This window comes from Gavialis gangeticus, unplaced genomic scaffold (genome assembly GCF_001723915.1).
Source record: "Gavialis gangeticus isolate Ggan-Ray unplaced genomic scaffold, GavGan_comp1, whole genome shotgun sequence".
NCBI lineage: Eukaryota > Metazoa > Chordata > Crocodylia > Gavialidae > Gavialis > Gavialis gangeticus.
The window spans coordinates 128,363-145,654 of record NW_017729006.1 but is presented as its reverse complement, the minus strand read 5'-3'; the positions used below and the strand labels follow the sequence as shown (position 1 = coordinate 145,654).

The 17,292-nt window shown below is 39.3% G+C and overlaps 1 protein-coding gene across 1 annotated transcript in view; it reads right to left on the bottom strand.

Annotated features, from left to right (window-relative positions):
- Positions 1-17,292, bottom strand: part of KCNH8 (potassium voltage-gated channel subfamily H member 8) — a gene marked incomplete at its 5' end in the record, with an annotated part of 214,368 nt that overhangs the window by 77,962 nt on the left and 119,114 nt on the right. Inside the window, one exon of the mRNA XM_019508703.1 lies at positions 2,534-2,731. Within this exon, the coding sequence (XP_019364248.1) occupies positions 2,534-2,731 (198 nt within the window). The remainder of the gene's footprint in view (positions 1-2,533; positions 2,732-17,292) is intronic.

Below are 17,292 nucleotides of genomic sequence, written 5' to 3'. Positions count from 1 at the left end.
CCCTCTCTCTCACATATGGTTCTGCCTTCTCGGGCCCCTCCAAACCCAGCTCACTCAATCACCAAAGCCGGCCTATGTGCAATACTTCAGGCCCACCCATGTGGACCCTACTCTATGCAGCCGTCTCACTTGAGCCTACTGTTTTCTAGAAGAATTTTCCTCATCAATGTCCTTGAGATGAGTGAGATTTTAAAGCTTTTAAGGATCTGGGATTTCAAACAGTGACCTTGATTCTAATAGATATTCAGGGCTCTGCTTTCTACTTTAAAGAACAGCATTACACCTCTGACGCTGACAAGTCCTGAAGCTATAGGACTATTCAGTATCTCCTAAGGGCCTTGTTATATCTTACACTGTGAGCCACATAAATGGCGATCAGTATTAGTGCTAGCTCAAGTCTGGAGCAGTTGCACTTCAGGCCAGCTGAGGCCTAGAGAACTGAAAGGTCCCTGTTCCCCCTAATTCTGGATTTCCCTGCTGCCCAGATCCCAGCTCACTGCCACCCACCCCACCTCTACCTACTTGTAGCTGCCTGGCTGTCTGTCAAGGGAAGCCAGAGAGCAGCAGTGGTGATGGCCCTAGCAGGTAGGATGATCCTTCCCTGCCTGCTCCCCTCTGGGACAGACAATGTGGACAGCTACAAGTATGTGAGGAGAAGGGGGGCCAGTGAGCATAGATCCAGGGTGCTAGGGAGATTGTGGCGAGGCGGGGGGGCCGGCCCTGGGCAGTAGGCCCAATCCTAGCCAGCAGGGGGAGAGGGGGTGGGATGTTCACACTAAAGTGTGGCCTAGCTTCCCCTGCCTGAGGAAGGGTGTTTGTACCCCAAAACTTGCAACAAAGGATTTTTCCAACTATTTTAGTTGGTCTATAAAAGATATCAGATTTACCCAAAGAACCTTGTTTTTTAATTTCCAATACACTTCTACTGTGTCCAAACTGAAATCTCGAAATTCACCAGCCTGATCAACCCCAATTCACAGGGGATCTATTATACAACTGTGGAAAAAATATACCTCAAAATTAAAACAGAGTTTTGCTGCTTGAATCAATTAGCTGCTTAACTTGGTATTATGTTATAAGGCTTAATAACCTGGTTGGTGGCTTGCCTCTTTTCTCTGCTGCACTGTGCATTATACAAATGATTCACTCTGATTTCAGTAGGTGATAAGCTGCAGTGAGAATTAGGTCTGAGGACACTTTTTGTGACTAACTAATACATTCTAATTATTTCAGTCCCTGCTGCTTAGGCCATACCATATTGATATCTGAAATGGAAAGAAGTGTTATTGATCAAATGTATATGTAATAAAGTACAATGTAGAGTCTCTTTATTTCTACCAAGCTACCAGGTTTTTGGAAGCTCTACAGCTCCAGAAGAATCAAACTCCAACACTCCATTGCCACAATGTTCTACAGAGCAGGAGAACCATTTAAAAGTTAAATACTTAATATTTCCATTATAATTACATGTTAACATTATAATTACATGCATTTTAAGTAATTAATTACAATTAATGATTGTATGTAAAGTAACATTACTGATGGTGCTTGAATTAATAAGGTGTAATTCCTTGACTTACTAGGGTTACAGCTATGTGTTTTCAGGCCAGGAAGAAAACCTGACAATTCACCAGACCTCTCTCTTTCTCTCTCTCTTTTTATTTTGATAACCTCAGGATGCTGTGAGCTCACAGTTTACAGGGAATTCAACATGTACCCCAGTCTCCGGGTGTCAAGTTGTCAATTTTATAAGTTTACAGTGCAGAACTGACAACCAGAGTAATGCAGACTAGGCTTGGAGCAAAGTTAGATGGTGAAAATACTTCCCACTAAATCCAGGATGATTAGATAGCCAGAGAAACAATGAGGAGCACAGAGTTTTAATTATGACTTACTTGTCTCCCCTTCTCACCTGCAGAGTGCTGTCTTGGAGTTATATGAAATATATACTATGATTTAATGTCAGCATTTTTAGTGGGGAGAATGGAAAGGAAAGTAAATGTATGAAAAGCTGCAAAACAATCTCTCCAATGGCACCACTTACACTAGACTAGGTGTATCACACCCTGAAGGTGAAGCTGAATCATCTTTGTATGATGTATTAATTTCTTTGTCCCCCAAATAGTAATAATGAGCATTTTTCTTAAATCAATAATAAAATATTACCAGGAAAAATAAGAAGAAAAACAATGAACAACAGGCAAAACCACCTTCTGATGTTGGTACTCTGAAACAATAGTTGGGTAAAAAAACAACAAAAAACCCACAAAACTACTTTCCCGCTTGCCATGGAAAACTGAGATCTTAAGACAACTGTTAGCTGATTTACTATAAGAGCTGACATGGGATTTCTTCAGTTCACTATTTTGCTAACAAAGAACATAACCATACAGTCTTAAAAATCTCATTTTTTGTCCAAACTCTTGCGTTTTATGATTAGTGTTTTACTTTAGTTTTTAATTGTTGTTTAAAATGATCTTTAGACTGTGTTCTCAAACCCTCTATCAACTTATTGTATAACATCTATACTTACCCCCAATCAGCATTGTGCAAATGGAAAATATCTTTTCTACATCAGTATTGGCTGAAACATTTCCAAACCCAACACTGGTGAGGCTGCTGAGAGTGAAATACAGGGCAGCTATATAGGCACTTCTGATTGATGGGCCTCCTAATGTATTATTGCCATAGTAAGGAGACTCTAAACGCTTCCCCAGTTCATGAAGCCAACCTGAAAAACAAAGAAAAGAAAAAGCCCATTGAGAAGCATCATAATGATGTTAACCACACACACTGTAAAATAGCCAAGACTGATGATGTTATATCCCATACACAATTAGAAGAATATAAAAAACAGAAGTAGACAAACTGGAGAGAATCCAGAGTAAAGCAACAAGAACAATAAGAGGTTCAGAAACCTTGACTTGCAAGACAAGATTGAAGGAATTAGGTTTGTTCAGTCTAGAAAGGAGAAGACGTGGGATGGGACTAAGTGGTTTTCTGGTGTCCCTTCTAGCCCTACATTTCTATCAAAATGGAAATTAAACTGAAAATACTAATGGAGTAGTTGGAAAACTATGTCCTTGGAGGATTTAATCGTATTCATATATGCTTATAGTGAAAGCTGGATTTCTGAACTGACATTAAGTGTTTATGAGTTTCATTCCAGAGGTCTATATTGGACAATTTACACAATTCATTTAGGCAGAAAAAAAATAAAAGAGGAAGAAACCTCAAACAACTGTATAACATGGATATAACTTACATTGAATTCTATATATGAATCCTCCACTGCATACTTATTTAGCTACAGTTTGTAAAAAAATTTCATATTCTGAGAGGCAAAGCATTACTCATATATTTCTTCAAAGAAGAAAAATACATATATATTTCTTTAAAGAAGATATAGGCTTACAGAACCAGACACATCATAGAAACCTGAATCCAGCAATTCTTTTTTCTAATCTTTATTTTCATTTTTCTGATGCATATAATTGAGAAACAGCTAAATAATTCTTGATCTAGCAAAGTAACACAAAGATTATGAATGAACGACTCATGAGCAATGAATAGGAACATGTGGAAAGTAAAAGCAGAGATAAATATGTTAATTCCAGGTACTAACCTTTTGGTATATTTGCTTATGGTTATGTAGGAAATCTTGTTGATGATTCAGGTAGAAAAAAAGTAGTACAATTTACATGAAATGCCATCTTTTGTTTCAAAAGATCAGTGTGGAGTTTCCTGTTTTGGGCTGTATTGTATTTCTAGGAAGCTCAAGTAATTATACAAAATGTATGCACGTGTTGACAAGTTGAAAGACAGAAACTTTTAGAAATTTGAAACATCATTCACTCCACTTACCTTCTACTCACTCCACATAGATCACAAAACTAAGAACTGGGGAAATTCCCTTTAAATGGAATATTTACAAACAGGGCAACAAACACTAAACATCAACTCCAGTGCTGGTGATGAGTTATTCTGAATATTTCGTTCACCTGGTTGTCATACTACTATTACTATAACTATTACTATTACTCCAGCCACAATTGCCTACTCTGTACTTCCCTGTGCTCCTCTTGAGTTGTGATGTTACCTACTCCAAAGGGAGTGAGAAAAAGGTAGGAGGAAAAGCTGTGGTCCTGCCACCTGCTCCACATTGCTTAGAAACACTAATCAGATGGAAAGGTGGAAGCTTGCTACACTTTCTTACAGTGGCAGTGCAGACTGAATTGGCTTTTCTTGACAAGAAAAAGTACCATAACATTTGTATAATTGACTCAAGACAAATGGTTGGTCCCCCTGGCTCTCCCTATGCCAATGGAGTGAGTATTAGTGTGGTTTGAGGGTGATCGTAGAAGGTAAGTCCCCTCCCTATACATTGATATTTTCTAGAACTATAAGCATTAAACAGAGTACAAAGAGAAAACAATAGACAATACTTTTATTAATTCCAATATTTCAACAATGAGATACGGCGTTTGCTCTTAAAATGTCAACACACAGGGGGCATATGAGCTTCTGCACAGGGGGTATATGAGATTTCAGTTATATCCCAGTCTAAGAAATAGCAAATGCTGATGTCTCCTAGAGACATCTGCATAGTCAAAGGTCAGTGTTGATTTTCCAATGGTAATGACTTCAAGTGTATGTAAAAACAGCAGGCAAATTCAACAGGGCTAGGATTGCAGAAACACATCAGAAAAATATTTCAAAATATCGTCTCTCAAAAATAATGATACTTTACACCCACTCACCCTGTTCCTTGCTGAATTTTCTGTAGTCTTTTTTTGTTCCTATTCATTCAGATAAAACAGGAAATTCCCAATGTTCAGGCTTTTCTCCCATGGTCAGAATCACAGAAATGTCAGATTAAAGTTTGAAACCTGTGAAGTGCAACTGCCTCCCTGCTGCTGAATGACCTTTGTTCCTAAATACTTCCATGGAAATTAAGGCTGTGCAACATCTTTAAGACTGCACTCAGCATTTGTGGACATAGTCTGATAGAGCAGTTTCTGTCTGGGTCTAGAATTGACTTTGTTAACAGGAATCGTAATCCAAGTTTTCTCAGTGGAAATGTAACAATGCAGTACCAGCTTGGTAGAAAGTAATTTATGAAACAAATCTAACTGAGATTCAGTAAATTAAGAGGAGAACACTTGCTGTTACAGAATGATCTGGTTCACCTAATTAAATGCTCACAGTCCAACAAAAACATTTCAGAACAAATTCAAAGTTATAAATCTAGACATCAAATGCAAAGGTAACAACTATGTTCCCAAAGGATGAGAAATCCTGCTTTCGAAAACTGTAACTTAAAGAAAGGATTTAGGGCTCCAAACAGATAGTTGCCTCAACATGAGCGCTCGGTGAAATGCTGTGGCAAAAAGTACCAATGCTGAGAGGAGAATATCAACTAGAAGTAGAGAGGCAATCATTTTTCTACATGCAGTATTGGTACAACTGCTACTGTGTCTAGTTGCGGTGTCACCACTTCAAGATTGATGTGGAAATACTGGGGAGTGCTCAAAAAGCCACAAAAATGGGAGAGGGAGACTAATAAACAAAACCTTAAGGGCCTCATCTTATTTAGTTTATAAAAAAACCAGCAAATAACTTACCACATGAGACCATAGAGTTCGTTACACATAACTAAGAGATTTGATGGTTAGGAGCTTTTCAATTTAGCTGACAATGGCATAACAAGATCAAATAGTAGAAACTGAAGTCTGACAAATCCAACATTAAAGTAACACCCAATTTCCTTGGCTGTGAGAACATAATTAAACAGGAGGATGTGGTCAACTCATAGTCTCTCTTAGAGGCTTTGAAATTAAATTAGACCTCTTTGTAAAAGGCGTGCTTTAATCCAGGATCGGAGAGAAATAAGGACCTGTATGCACAGGGTTATGTGGCCTGAGAATCTCTTCTGGCTGTAGAAACTGTTAATTTGGGAGTTTCCCTATAGACATCCCCTTTGTTCCTAGGATGTAATGATATGACTGCCTTCACTATTGCCTGGAGAACTTGAGAAGGATTCCTCCTTCCTCCAATACATAATTGGTGAGGTGTATTTTTTTTTTTTTATCACCTTCCTTTGAAGCATCAGAAATTGGCTGCAGCAGCAGACAGGAAACTGAATGTGGTAGACCAGTGCTCTGAGGTGGTACATATCCTTTATCCCAGATGCTATCTGATGCTTATGACTTACAGGTGAGGAAGGAATTTTTCTTCAGGTCAGATTGGTAGGGATCTGGGGACTTTCTTCTGCAATATGACGTATCGACTGCTTGCATTTGGGCATATCAAACTTGATCAATTCCCTGCCATTGCAACAGCATTTGGCACTGGTGGCACTTCATTCTTTCCTGCTTTCTAGCTCCAGTATGCAAAAGTTTAATCATCTGAGGACAGAAATGCTTTTATCTAACTAAAATCACTGGGCTGAATACAGGGATATCTGAGTGAAAGTCAATGGTCAGTGACAAACCAAAGGTCAGAATAGATGATCTGACTGTCCTTTTGCACCTTAAAATCTATGAATTCTATAAAATCTGTGCATCTGGGCATGATATCTGATTGTACCCAGGAAAGATAGGAGAACTTGGTATTTTCTTGTAGGGAAATTTCCCCACACGTTCTTCTTACAATCTTAGAACTTGAACATTTATTCAAATACTGGTATTCTAGTTTTCCCAGATTACCCAATATTTCCCCCAAATATTCTTTCCACCATCCAACAAGTCCGAGCTTATAAAATATCTATTACTCCCAGTATCCACTCCTCCAACCAATCATGATCTTTCAACACAAGGTGGTGAGGGAAACAAAAACCCTGAGAATCTGTCATAATGAGATCTCCAAGGCATCTTTCTAGGCTCTAGACAGTTTAGCTGGGTATATCTTCTTCTTCAGAAGCAATACTACAACGTGTACATGTGAGAAATATGATTTTATTAATAGTGTACTACAAGGAGAATATATTTTTCTTAATGAAAGGTATGAAACCATTCTTAGAAAATCACATTCATTAAGGTGAAATGTGAAATCACACTCAGGGCTTGATCCTGTACCACTTATTTGCAGGAATGTGGGGGTCAGGATCATCATTTAATAACAGCATAAAGAAGATTTGGTGCATTACATTAATAAGGGATTATGTGGGTTTAAGATATATAAGCAAGTAAATATTATGTTCAGAAAAAAGGAAATATAAGTTTACTTGCTTTATTACATAAACATTGTAAAATAAGTTCAATTATAAAAGTTCTCTTCATTATCCTGTCCCAACAAATAACAGCATTAGTGATTTACACACAGAGTGCATCAGCCAATAGGGGTTTTATGCAACCCTAGTTCTTATTATCCATCCTGCAGTTTGTGGGAATTTACCAATATGCATTAGCTCAAGTTAACAATGTATACAACTGTCATGGAATTAAACACAGACTTTGATAAGTCAGGACTTGCCTCCACTTAGAATAGCTTGCTTTATGTCTCAAGGCCAGGGGTGTCAAATTCCCCTGCAGCCTTGACTTGGATCTGGACTGCAGGGCTCCTTGCAGGTTGGATCCCACCCAGGTCATAAGGGCTATTGCAGTGGCCACCACAGTGGTAGCAGCAGTGGTGGTGAAGGGTTCATTGGTGGTGGCAGCAGCAAGGGGTCAGGGGGAATGAGTCAAAGGGTGTTGGCAAGCCAAGCTTGCCACTGACAGCCATGCCCAACAGGGCTAATGGGCCCTGGATTCTGCAGCAGGCCCACAGGCAATGTTCGACAGCCCTGCTCTAGAGAAATATTTAAAAAAATAGTAACTTTATTTGGTCATTTGTTTGGGTATGAAATACCATAAGTACAGAGAGGAGAAAAAACATGCCCTGAATATATACCAGAAGAGATCTCCAAACGTATAGAATTCATCCTCACACACAACAACTTCACTTTCAATAATCAACACTTCCTTCAAATTAAGGGCACAGCTATGGGCACTAAAATGGCTCCACAATATGCTAATCTATTTATGGCCTCGCTGGAAGAAACCTTTCTTGGGAACTGTACCATCAAACCCTCACTCTACCTTCTATATATAAACAACATTTTTATGATACGGACAGCTAACTTTGATGCTCTGAGAGACTTCCACCAACAATTCAACAACCAACACCCCTCCATGCAACTATCTCTGGAGTACTCCAATACTAACATCTTGTTCTTAGATACAATGGTCATCATCCACAATGGTACAATACAAATCTCCATCTATAGACAACCTACAGACCAGAACACATATCTACACAGAAATAGCAACCATCCAAAACACACTAAAAAAGCTGTCATATACAGCCAAGCCTTCAGATACCACCGTATCTGCTCTGAGAGAAACACATGAGATCTCCAACTTAGAAATCTCAAACAACAGGGACAGTCCTCCAGAGAAATAGACCACACCTTTGAAAAAGCCACATAGACACCATGTCAGCAATTCATTACAAGAAATCCCCCATGTCTTGTACTCCACTAGCATTGACCTACCATCCCTCCACTAACCCAGTAAGGAAAATCCTTAAACAACTTCAACCGATACTTGAAAAAGACCTGAAACTAAAAGAGCTCTTTCCTGATCCACCTATGCTAGCCTTTAAACAGGCTACAAATCTGGCAAGACTCATCATCAGAAGTAAACTTCCCACAGCCCAAATCACCACCAGTGACTCCAAACCATGCCTAGAAAAGAGATGCAAAAATGTGTCAATACATCTCCACAACCCCCACAATATCTATACCAGAAAACAAAACCATCACCATCCCTGGACATCAAAGAACGTGATATACACCTGCACATCAAAGAACATGATATACTTCATCCAATGCACAAACTGCTCAGATGGTAGGTACATGGGAGAGACAAGCCAGAACCTGCGGTCACAGATGAATGCATACAAGAAATCCAAAGACAGAAACCCACATTTTTCTGTAGAGGCACATTTTTCTGTGATGACGTTGAGTTCATGGGCATGTCTAGGTGCTTTGTAAATTTCTCTTGAGGATAAGGACTGAGAGATCTGACAGAGAGTGGTCATTGTGGGAAAAATTTGAAATTGTGATTTAAATCAGGCCCTACCCATTAGGTGTTTTGAGAAGTGAAGGAAAAGAAATCTTGCTATTCAGCTAAGTTCTATGGAACAGACTGTAGAAATGATACCTGTGGGGGGGAAAAAAATCAATGTCTTCTTCCCCCCGCCCCCCAAAAACTAAATTTCCAGCTTTGTACATACTTTGAACCCTAAAACATATATGCAGAACAGCAGCAAGCAACTAGTTTTTGAGGTTCTGCTTTCAGATTCTTCCTATATTACATTTGCTGATTGTAGATGGTATTCAGGTATTTTATCATATTAGTATAAAAAACTTATACCCCTTCCCCCTATAAATGAACAAAAACTCCTGGTTGCATATGAACCAATATTGTTTTATAATACAGATAGAGCAAGACTTAAGCATCTTGCCCAGAGATTTAATATTGAAGGAGCTGTACAACTTCATGTCATGTTGGGAAACTCAGCATGGCAAGGACTCTGATTATTGCTATATAGAGGGTTTGAAGGCAGTGTCTGTAGGGGGTGGGGGAGAGGAGGAAGGGCAGGCTGGTAATCCTATAATTATGAAAAAAAATAATATTTATGAACATGAGCAAATATATCCTGTTAAATACACGCATGGTTTTTAAATTCACAGTAATAAGTTTAGAATGGATTCCTAAACTCACATCAATAAAAAAAAATACCATACCATAGTACACATCATTACGTCATATATGTATACACTTAACCTGTGTAATGGAATAAATATTGTGCATAAGAACATGTCAAATCTATTTAAAAAGTAGCAATTCTCTATTATTATCTCTATAAATATAAATATAATCAAAGACAACATTGCCGGAAAAAATCTCCTTTCTGAAAATTAGTGAACTCTGCAGTCTCTCATTAGTCCCAGTTTCTAAATCCTCAGTTACCTGAATGAATTATACCTTCTCTGTTATTTGTGGATTACTGGGGTCATACTGTATCTACTTTTGAGTTCCTTCAGCTCAGTTTCCAGCAATCCAACCATAAAATGTTAATTGTCAGAGAGTAAATCAATACTGAACATTACAGGCATCACCTCCAGATAACTGCAGTGAAGGTAGATGAATCAGTTCTTTAACTGTTAAATATATGTGAATTTCTCTCTTTTCTATAATCCTGTTATGCCGTAGGTTATTAAGTAAAAATCTACTAAACTGCAATAATTCCTAACAGGTGTAATGCTGCTGAATGAGGTATGATACCTGAAATAAATGCCCGTACTGTATATTAAAATATAATTCCAAATAGGTATTTCATTTTTCCTTTGCTGCATGGACAACATAAGAGTGAATCTGCAAATCTTGAAGGATCAAATAGACTACCTGTCCATTGTGGGATTAAAGTACCAAAATATCTGTTAAAAAAAAAATCAAAACTTCACAGTTCCTATCACCTGATCTGGTAAAGGAAGAATCTTTCTACATGAGTATTGGAAACATATTCTGCAGTTTATGTCTAGTTCAATGGCATATCTTTGAAGCCCCTCTAGACTTTAAAAAAATGGTGACATGCATGGCAGGAACTGGGATGTTTGGGGTGTGGCATAAAATTCCTTTGATCCCAATGATGCCACTATATAGCTGCCCCCAGCCTGATCTGCAGCTTTTCCCCAGATCCAGGGCTGAAAATCAGTTGATTCTTGCCCCAGCACTAGGCAGCCCTGGGTCCAGTTCAAGATCCAAGGCTGTCCTGCAGGCTGGTTTGAGATCCAGGGACATCCCAGATCTGACACAAGATGTGGGGCTGTTTGGGCTAATTGTTGGCCTTAGCCCTGGGACAAACCTGGGTCTCACAGGGCTACATGTTCAATATATAACACTAACAAACCAGCCACAAAGATGCTCCACATGTTTTGTACAATATCTTCATGGCTGGATTGCCATTTTATGGTGCCATAAATTGGTTGCGCATATAGAAACGTTACTATTTTTACATGATCAAATTTCAATTGCACCATAACTGCAATGTGTGCCAAGGGGTTTAAGATTATAATATTCTCAATTCTGGAATTGAGGCCACAGTTGATAATTGTTGTAAAATGCTAGCTTCATAAGGAAAAAGGCACCATATAATTTCCTTAGAGATGAACTATTAGATTTGGCACAGAAAATTCATATCTAAAATTAAGAACCTAGTAAATATTTCCCTTAGATCTGCAGGTATGCTGTTAGTTAATCATTTTTATTTTTGCTGCTTGAAGATCATTCTAATTAGGACCTTTAAAAGGAATTGTGTAGGAGTAGGTACCAAACCAAATAATGCAATTAAAAACATACCAAGGTCATTGGGATCCCAGCTGTGATTGAGTTCTTTTGTTGAAAGCCAATAAAAATGTTTTTGGGAAGAGAATTGATGGAGAAAAAAAAGTTAGCTGTAAATATTTTTAGTGACTGTTAGTTAATGAAAAGCTAGTATGATTGACTAATGCCTACTTAAAAAAATTAAAGTGGTATATCTGGTAAACCTGGTAAAATGAAACTTCATAATTAATTTATACTCCCAGGAAGAAAGAAAAACACACATGCATTGAAGTGGATAAGAGACTGAATGTCAATGTAAATTTAAAGATCATGGTCTTTGAAAGCATGTTGAAATGGCAATTAATATAATGAAGGGGAAGATTGTCAAAGAATCTAAGGGCAGTTAGGCCACAAACTCCCATTCAAATTCAAAGAGAAGTGGGCATGCAGGTCCTTCAGGATACTTTGAAAATCTCAGTATAATTACATTGATGACAGACTCTGTACAGTACCTGGGAAGCATTCCAATATCAGTGGAAATACAAACAAGCTTTTAGGCGCTTGCAGATACTAAAGTTAGCATTTTGAATGATGTGTAAAAGAACTTTACCCTACTTTACATGGTATTAAAACATGATCGGTCCTTATTTTGATGGTTGCAGTCTGAACACCAGAACCTTGAGAATCTTTCCATACAAGTTTAGTGCAATTCAATCAAAATGTATAGCCTGCTAACAATTCTAGTTGTTACATAATCTCAGGCCTTAAGGCAAATTGTGTGTTCGGGATTGATCACCTACACAGTTTTAGCCTGGAGGACAGAGCTACATTTCAAGTGAAAATGAAACAAGAATGGCTAAAAAACCCAAGGCAGAACTGATCCAATCTATGCAGGTTCCTCTAAGCTGTGTAGATTGGACTGTTCGCAAACAGAACTCATGTTCACTGCTCAGTTTGGGGAGGCTGGCAGAAGCCTGCACTGGCTGAGGCCAGAAGACTGAAGGCACTCCCACATACCTCCCAGTGTGCCAGAAATTACTGAAGGCAGCCAAATGCAGCTGAACAACTGTGCCATCCCTGTTTGGCTGTCAGGCACAAGCCTCCTTCTGCTGCCTTCTCATCTCTTAGGCAGCTGGCAACCAGGTGAGGGAGGCACATGCTCACCCTGCTCAGTTGCATGGGTGTCCCTGGGCTTTGTCAGGGGTGAGAGTGTGGGGATCCACTTCAAGAAGGACAGAGGCAAGGGGGAGTGGAGCTCATGAGCTGCTAGGGGGAAGGGGTGCCAGTGGTTCACTCTATATTCATAGTTTCACAGTTTCTAGGGTCGGAAGGGACCTGAGCAGATCATCGAGTCCAACCCCCTGCCGTGGCAGGAAAAAGTACTGGGGTCAAACGACCCCAGCAAGGTGTACATCCCATCCAGCAGGGCAGAGTGTCTCTCTCCTGTCCCAAGGCCCAGGACAGTGCACTGCAGTGGCTCCAGGAAGGGCTTGCAGGATGTTCCCCTCGGTAGCCAGTGCCAAATTCATGGCTAAAGCTCCTTCTCTGCAGCTGCAGGGGCATGGCTGCCCCTCCTGGCTCTCTGGGAAACAGAGCCCTGCATCTGCAGAGAAGTGGCTTCAGCCAGGAATTTGGCACTGGCTGCCGAGGGGGAGAAAGGGGGAAATCCTGTGAGCCCTTCCCAGAACCAGTGCAGTACCGAGTCCTGGGGCTCAGGACAGAGCAGGGACACTCTGTGCCCCTCTGGTCAGAAATGCAGAGTGCACAACTGGCACTGCTTCCCCCCCTCCCCCACCCCTACCCTCACCCCTTGAACTTCTGTTTTCTTACAGGCATAGATTGGTTTCTAACCATCTAGACTTGAAAAAGTGTTATGTCTGCACTTGGTCAAAGTAAAAAATGACTTAAAAAACCTGTTTTTGTTTATCATGGGCTACTACACTACAACGCAGCAGGAAAAAAAAAAGGACCGCTTCTCAGAGTCCCCAGTATGCCACTGACCTCCCACATCAAAGGGGCTGAGAGCTTAATAGATCATGATGCAAAGGAAACAGGGCCCACAACTTCGGAAGGTCATGGGGTTACAGTTATTCTTTGTCTATTTGTTTTCCTCATCCCCCATCCGTGTCACAGGCTGCCTCAGAAAAATCTGACTCTAAATTAGAGCCAGACCATACTTGGCCTTCCCTTGATGGTGTGGAGAAAAGATGCATCAGGAGTCCTTGCAGGCCCTGGGCTTAGGCAAACATAGGGATGGCTCCCTCTCTGCTTCCTTTGGTATAATGGTACCACACAGAGGGCTGGGAGGAAGAAAACCTCATCACTCCTATTCATCAGCTTGCAAAGAGGTTAGGTACAGTAAAAGTAAGCCAAACAGAACCATGAAATGGTGTAGTAGTTCTTACTACAAAGTTCCCTGGATATGAGGGAGCCAAGGGGGTGGGGAAGGTTGAGAAGGGGACTTTGCCTGTCTGAGATACTGAGCTCCACAGGAGCAGTAAAGATTCACCCACGACACACACTACTGAGTCTGAGGTTGTTATTACGCCCAGTCTCATTGGAACCCTAATGCTTTAGGTTTGGAGGGCATTTTCATACCAAATCACTAACCTTTGAAAACAAGAGCTATTAAGGAAAACACTAACACCTCTGAAGTGCAATGCTAGGAAAGGCTTACTGTAATTTCTTTCAATGATGTCAGACTTTATAGATTTCTTGCATCCAAGCAAATGCAGGCCTCAGAGGTGGAAAGATGGAAACAATATGAATGTGAAGTGAATAAACTTACAACCCTTACTACCTAGGATATGATAGAGCACTAAAGTAGAGCAAAGGAATGGGAGAACTGGCCTAACTTGTCCTAAAACAGTTTAAGTGGGTTTGATAATACATGAAGCTAACTAGAGCCACAGACCTTAACACTTTACCTTACAAAATACCAATATAAAAAAGTCTGGAAATGTTGGAGAACATAAAAACTCCCTCAAAACCAAAAGCAAACACTAGAAAAATAGAAGTCAAGTTTAATGATACCAAAATATTACAGTGGTGATATAGAAATCTGTATATGATATCTCTGATGTATGTAGAGCAGACAGGTTGAGATCATCATGGAAAAATAAAAACTAGCTAAGAGAAATTGGATCCTGCATAACTGGAGTGCATTAATGAAAGTAATTACAAGCCCTGAGAGCAAAATGCTGGCTCCCATTGTCTGAGCCTTTGATAGCAGTTGCTGGTTTAACTCCTACCTACTTTCATATCTACAGCAAGATCCTGATGAGCTAAAAGCACTCACTGAGGTTCAGGTTATCCTTCATAATAGGACTTCTCATATAGTGGTATAAAGGAAATCTCAACGTTCATTTTTTCAAAAGGGTGAAATCTATAGCAAACTCCCATTGACTTCAGTGGGGCCAGGATTTCACCCTTTATCTTCTGCTCCTTTCCTTACAAAGTCAACCTTGAAAAAATAAAAAGCAGAGGAAACCAGTTCCTAAAATTGAGAGGACCAGAGAACTGAGACCCTTATCTGTAATACGTGTCTCTTCTTATGCAAACAAACCTAATCATTTTAGCCTCATTTTATATAAGAGTTTTAACATATCTCAATAATTCTCACTGACAATTCATTTCTGAATCGGCTTTATTTGTGTTATGTTTGCTTTGACTCAGGGCCATCACAACTTGCCACTTGGTTCCAGATGAGAATGTGGAGAACATGGCATGGGTTTATATTATTGCATTATAATATAATATTTTATATATTATTATTATTCTCTATTTTATTCCTTATGCAGCCAAAGATTTTGTTTGCTTTCTTGACAATTTTCACTGAGTTCTGTACAATGATTTCTAGATCTTGTTTCTGAGCTGATACATAAAATTTGAAACTCAGTCAGGTATGTAAGTACCAAAAAATATTCCCTCTAGTGTACAGTACTTTGCATTTGTTAACACTAATTTTCTTCTGCCATAATGTTACTCATTTGCTTAGTTTATTCAGGTCTTTCCCAAATTCTTTATAATTTTCCTCATTCTGGTATAACCCAAATAATTGCGTCATCTGCAAATTTTCCCAGCTCATTTACTCACACTTTTTTCCCCCAATCATTAATACATACATATAGCAACACCAGCCCAGCTATAGCATCTTCATTGTTAACATATGCAATAATGAAAATGGATAATTTGTTTTCTCTGAGTTTTTGATCTCTAACAGTAGTTTGTCATGACTATTGCTTTCTCTTCTAGCGATTTTGAGGATTTTTTTTTACTGAAAGACTGAACTTCAGAGTTTATTGTCAATTTTTTGTCAGATATATTTTTAATGGAAAGAATATGACAGGAAATATTTATTGGAAATTTTTATACGAAATCTTCCTGATCAGCAGTTATTCAGTCATCATTATTTTTGGCAACATTCTCAGTTATTCAGGACTGCCAATCTCAACTATCAGAAAATCACAAATCAAATCTCTCAGAAAGAAACCCCCCCCCCAAAAATAAATACCACTACAAAACAAATCATCCAATAGGCTTAAAACTGTGAGATTTCCAAAGCAGTGAACTGTAAGTCTATCTTTTCGACTGTTTGATTTCAGCATGCTTGAAAGAGGCTACACAACTATAAGGAATCAATTTTTTTTGGAAGGGGGCAGAGGAGGGGAAGGTTAAAGCTAAGGTTCTCACATAATTCCATAAGCTACTATTTCCTCTCAGATATAACAATTAAAATAAAATTACACAAGTAGGTAATATTATCACTGTCCACAGAAGGGGAATTTTACTGGTTATGTGAATGTTGGTATACTATATCATTGCTCTTATTGATATAGCTAAACCAGTAGAAGTCTGTGGTGCATATTTAGCCCATATCAATGCTGGGGTTGAACAATGAACATCCAGGTACCTAGGAATACATCTCTTGACCCCAAGTACCCCTCTCAAGCAACTCCTTTGGGTTGCAGAGATGAGCTACTACCTCTCCTGTTTGGGTAGGGTGGGCCTAACCCTTCTTCCCTCTCAGTTCTGAGGCAGCTTGAGGACTGTCTTGGAGGACTGAACTGAGATGAAATCAACCCTATGTGTGCTTCTACACTAGTCTAATGGAGCCCTGCGCTCCAGGAAACAAAGAGGCACCATCTACTGATGCCACAAGGTAGGATGGGAGGATTCTCAGAACAGATGGTCTCAGGATTAAAAACTTGAACTTATCAAGCAGTTCACATCTCAGAACTACTGTTTCTGGCTGTCTGCAGACTCAGTCAGATGGCATTGCACCACCTAACACTAAAAACATGGCCTGGTGCCCTTTTGTAGCCATTAAGGCTAGAAATGAATTTTTTCTTTAAATACATGGAAGTTTTCACATTACTGCAGGAGTTAGGGTCCTGGATATGTGCCTATACTATTTCTTCCTTATCCCTGGACTTTTTTGCATATCTTAATAATCTTTAAGCATGTGAACTTTCACAGGATGACAAGGAAAGCTGTGATTTGGGGTCTGTACATGAAGCAGAGTCAGCTGGCATTAAATAACAAATAAAACCTATGTGGCAGTTCTCTGTTCAGTCACTAGATGATGTAAGACTGATTTGTAAAGAAAGTTAAACTGGGAAAATGTTAGTATCACTGCAACAGACACAACTGTAATGGCTGCAGTTCAATAAAGTAGTCTTAGAATTAATTTACTCCCATCTGTCCTTATTCTGTTAACCTAATTTACTAGATTCAATAGTGTGTTTAACCAGGGAAATAAGACAGCACGGAAGATATTTGTTTTCTTCAACTATAAAACAACCACATTTTAAGTACAGAAACACCTGTGTTAACTGGCATTTTAGTAGCCGGCTTTTCTATTAACCAGAATATCCAGCTGGACATGGGGGGGCGGGGGGGAGCTTGCATGCTGCCACCCCCC